General features: G+C 47.7%; 1 protein-coding gene across 1 annotated transcript; it reads right to left on the reverse strand.

Annotated features, from left to right (window-relative positions):
• Positions 1 to 222: 222 nt before the first annotated feature.
• On the reverse strand, positions 223 to 4,965 carry DAN4 (Dan4p; the record flags this gene model as incomplete). Its single annotated transcript, XM_065626652.1, has 1 exon — positions 223 to 4,965. One exon carries the CDS (start codon positions 4,963 to 4,965, stop codon positions 223 to 225), a length of 4,743 nt encoding a protein of 1,580 aa, XP_065482724.1.
• Positions 4,966 to 5,251: the final 286 nt, after the last annotated feature.

Consider the following 5,251-nt stretch of genomic DNA (forward strand, 5'->3'; position numbering starts at 1 on the left):
CAATAAACCCAGCAGAGTAAATGAATGTTGCTGCATAACGAACTAGATAATTAGGGGATCTCTCCAACTTTATATGACCTTAAGACTATACTAGCATTGCCATTGCTTTTCCCCAATAGTAGTGTGATTAATTAATAAAACAAACATCATGTAAAGTTTTATCCATGATTCAACCAACGTGCATTTAGCACAATTATTATCTTAATTCAGATAATAGTCGGCTTAAGCCATGCCTAACAGAATCAAGATAGTCAATGATGTGGATAGTAGAATGGTATTAAATTTGATCTTGAATGTAGAACCTGCACCATGGAAGATGGAGGCAGTTTGGGTCTGGGACACCTTATTGCCACTTTCAACAGCAGAAGCTCCTGTAGGAGCAAACATCTCCAAAGAGCTACCTTGGTCTGTCGAATAACCGGCATTAGATGTGGTGCCTTGACTTAGAGCAACTTCTGTAACGCTAGTTGGGTTAGGCTTGTCATTGACAGTCTTAGCACTAACACCGTTTTCAGAACCAACAAGTGATGTGGTATCCATGCTTGGTGAAGTTGTTTGGCTCTCAACGTGGGATTCCGAATTAGAGCATGGAGCAGTAGTGGTTATAGTAGTTGGCTTGCCGTTGGAGTCGGTGGTGGTGATGTGAGACACAACTTCGGTCTGGACAGAGCCGTTGGAGTTGGTCACTACAGTCGTGTAGTCACCATTACCATTGTTTTCAGTACATGGAGCAGTTGTAGTTATGGTTACAACCTGGCCGTTGGAGTCGGTGGTGGTGATGTGGGACACAACTTCGGTCTCAACACTGCCGTTAGACTTCGTGACAACTGTTGTGTAGTCTGCGTTGCTTGAGCATACAGTGCATGGAACAGTGGTGACAACAGTTGTAGGCTTGCCATTGGAGTCGGTGGTGGTGATGTGGGACACAACTTCGGTCTCAACACTGCCGTTGGACTTCGTGACAACTGTGGTGTAGTCTGCGTTGCTTGAGCATACAGTGCATGGAACAATGGTGACGATGGTGGTAGGCTTGCCGTTCGAGTCGGTGGTGGTGATGTGGGAGACAATGTCGGTCTGGACACTGCCGTCAGCGTTCGTGACCACAGTGGTTCTGTCCTTACCGTCGTCGGCTGGAGATGGGTAGGTGGTTGCAATCGTGGTTGGGTTACCGCTGGCATCAGTGGTGGTGATGTGGGAGACAATGTCGGTCTGGACACTGCCGTCAGACTTGGTCACCACAGTGGTGTCAACAGAGCCAGGAGCTGGGCTTGGAACAGTGGTGACGATGGTGGTAGGCTTGCCGTTCGAGTCGGTGGTGGTGATGTGGGAGACAATGTCGGTCTGGACACTGCCGTCAGCGTTCGTGACCACAGTGGTTCTGTCCTTACCGTCGTCGGCTGGAGATGGGTAGGTGGTTGCAATCGTGGTTGGGTTACCGCTGGCATCAGTGGTGGTGATGTGGGAGACAATGTCGGTCTGGACACTGCCGTCAGACTTGGTCACCACAGTGGTGTCAACAGAGCCAGGAGCTGGGCTTGGAACAGTGGTGACGATGGTGGTAGGCTTGCCGTTCGAGTCGGTGGTGGTGATGTGGGAGACAATGTCGGTCTGGACACTGCCGTCAGCGTTCGTGACCACAGTGGTTCTGTCCTTACCGTCGTCGGCTGGAGATGGGTAGGTGGTTGCAATCGTGGTTGGGTTACCGCTGGCATCAGTGGTGGTGATGTGGGAGACAATGTCGGTCTGGACACTGCCGTCAGCGTTCGTGACCACAGTGGTTCTGTCCTTACCGTCGTCGGCTGGAGATGGGTAGGTGGTTGCAATCGTGGTTGGGTTACCGCTGGCATCAGTGGTGGTGATGTGGGAGACAATGTCGGTCTGGACACTGCCGTCAGACTTGGTCACCACAGTGGTGTCAACAGAGCCAGGAGCTGGGCTTGGAACAGTGGTGACGATGGTGGTAGGCTTGCCGTTCGAGTCGGTGGTGGTGATGTGGGAGACAATGTCGGTCTGGACACTGCCGTCAGCGTTCGTGACCACAGTGGTTCTGTCCTTACCGTCGTCGGCTGGAGATGGGTAGGTGGTTGCAATCGTGGTTGGGTTACCGCTGGCATCAGTGGTGGTGATGTGGGAGACAATGTCGGTCTGGACACTGCCGTCAGACTTGGTCACCACAGTGGTGTCAACAGAGCCAGGAGCTGGGCTTGGAACAGTGGTGACGATGGTGGTAGGCTTGCCGTTCGAGTCGGTGGTGGTGATGTGGGAGACAATGTCGGTCTGGACACTGCCGTCAGCGTTCGTGACCACAGTGGTTCTGTCCTTACCGTCGTCGGCTGGAGATGGGTAGGTGGTTGCAATCGTGGTTGGGTTACCGCTGGCATCAGTGGTGGTGATGTGGGAGACAATGTCGGTCTGGACACTGCCGTCAGACTTGGTCACCACAGTGGTGTCAACAGAGCCAGGAGCTGGGCTTGGAACAGTGGTGACGATGGTGGTAGGCTTGCCGTTCGAGTCGGTGGTGGTGATGTGGGAGACAATGTCGGTCTGGACACTGCCGTCAGCGTTCGTGACCACAGTGGTTCTGTCCTTACCGTCGTCGGCTGGAGATGGGTAGGTGGTTGCAATCGTGGTTGGGTTACCGCTGGCATCAGTGGTGGTGATGTGGGAGACAATGTCGGTCTGGACACTGCCGTCAGCGTTCGTGACCACAGTGGTTCTGTCCTTACCGTCGTCGGCTGGAGATGGGTAGGTGGTTGCAATCGTGGTTGGGTTACCGCTGGCATCAGTGGTGGTGATGTGGGAGACAATGTCGGTCTGGACACTGCCGTCAGACTTGGTCACCACAGTGGTGTCAACAGAGCCAGGAGCTGGGCTTGGAACAGTGGTGACGATGGTGGTAGGCTTGCCGTTCGAGTCGGTGGTGGTGATGTGGGAGACAATGTCGGTCTGGACACTGCCGTCAGCGTTCGTGACCACAGTGGTTCTGTCCTTACCGTCGTCGGCTGGAGATGGGTAGGTGGTTGCAATCGTGGTTGGGTTACCGCTGGCATCAGTGGTGGTGATGTGGGAGACAATGTCGGTCTGGACACTGCCGTCAGACTTGGTCACCACAGTGGTGTCAACAGAGCCAGGAGCTGGGCTTGGAACAGTGGTGACGATGGTGGTAGGCTTGCCGTTCGAGTCGGTGGTGGTGATGTGGGAGACAATGTCGGTCTGGACACTGCCGTCAGCGTTCGTGACCACAGTGGTTCTGTCCTTACCGTCGTCGGCTGGAGATGGGTAGGTGGTTGCAATCGTGGTTGGGTTACCGCTGGCATCAGTGGTGGTGATGTGGGAGACAATGTCGGTCTGGACACTGCCGTCAGACTTGGTCACCACAGTGGTTCTGTCCTTACCGTCGTCGGCTGGAGATGGGTAGGTGGTTGCAATCGTGGTTGGGTTACCGCTGGCATCAGTGGTGGTGATGTGGGAGACAATGTCGGTCTGGACACTGCCGTCAGCGTTCGTGACCACAGTGGTTCTGTCCTTACCGTCGTCGAATGCAGATGAGGTCATGTTGTTGGAACTAATACTTGATGGCTGAGATGAGATCGAAGTAGGATTACTCATTGTGTCATTAGCTGTTTCGACTGTAGTGATGGTTGATTCTCTACCACCACTAAATGTAGTAGTTATTGTTGTCGTAACCACAGAAGGTTGCGTTGGTCCCGCTATTATAGTTGTATAATATGTAATTGGAGATCCGTTCACATCAACACCCACAACTCTGCTCACAATTTCAGTTTCAGTAGTAGTATTATCGGATTTGGTAATAGTATAGACAGGTGGTGGTGAATATAATGTTGTTGTTCCGATCAATGGCAAGTTATTGCTATTATAAGTAGAGTAAAAGGATATTATTTCGGAAAATCCTAATTCATTTGTAGTCTCATAAGCCTCTGGAACTTTGAATGTGTATAGCGGAATTTCAACACAAGCTTTGCAAATGGAGGGGGCTGATTGTGGTGGCTTACCTTTGTAAATAAAAAAACTATTTTGATAATGATTACCTTGGATGTAGTTATCAGGAACAATTTCAAATAATGTCTCGTTGTAGCCGTTACCGATTGGAACTGTAAAAGTCTGTAAGCCTAAGTATCCGACAGTGAATTTAATAATACCAGTCAGAGAATCATACGTAAAACTCTTAATGGGAAACAACGGGAATAAGAACCCATTCCCATTACCAAAACCAGAGACAGGCATGTTTTGGCCATTACTAACTGCTACTACTGAAGTTGGATCTGACAAGTAAATTGATTGTTGTTGCAAATTGATATCATGAATATTAAATACTGAGTTAGCACCAACAGAAACACATCCAACACCTTGGATAGACTTCTGTAAATCGAATGTAGTGTTAGCAAGACAGATAGTACCCGTGTTGTACCAGTTATTCGCATTATTACCAATTTTCAATTGTTGAGGTCTGGCTGCGTTAGTACCTTTGGAGTAAATAATACCGGTGTTAGTCACGGATGTTGCAGAGATATCAAAAGTATCTCCTTGACTAGAAGTGAACATGATGTTACCAGTATTTGTGAAACTACCATCATTAATCTTCCATGAACCAGCAGAGGTACTCAATCTATCATCAACAACAATTGTACCATCATTTTGGAAAACAAAATTGACAAACCAATTGTGGTTAGAAGAAATACTAAAACCTTTCAAATTGTTATTAATATAATAAAGAGCGCCCCCTTGATTAACTCTAACAGTCTGAAACATTGAAACAGTATTCATATCTTGAAAGGCTAAGTAAACACCTCCTAAAACAATATAACCGTTACTGTATCCAGTAGGATTATTTCCGTATGTGATAGTGTTGCTTTGAATAACAGCTTGTGACATAGCACTAACAATAAGTAACATCAAGCGGATTATCCAGGACATCGTAATTGAAAATGATGGATTATCTTTCATTTCAAATGACGATACTGTGGATTACTAATAATATTTTTGTATGTCAAAAACAATTATCGATATCTCAACCTACCAAATAAAACAACTGTTCGAAGTAGTTGGTTATTTAGTCTTTTATAAACGAAAAATTATTAATGTTGCAGTTAATAAGTATTTAAGAGTTTCTTGGAAAGGCAAAAAGGTTAAGGTATGCAACAATTTAGATCTCTTTTATATGATAATCTATTTTTTAAATAACGACAAGGGAACCTTAAATGAATAACTATGAAACTTTAGACAGGAGTTG

This window comes from Nakaseomyces glabratus, chromosome M, assembly GCF_010111755.1.
Source record: "Nakaseomyces glabratus chromosome M, complete sequence".
Lineage (NCBI taxonomy): Eukaryota > Fungi > Ascomycota > Saccharomycetes > Saccharomycetales > Saccharomycetaceae > Nakaseomyces > Nakaseomyces glabratus.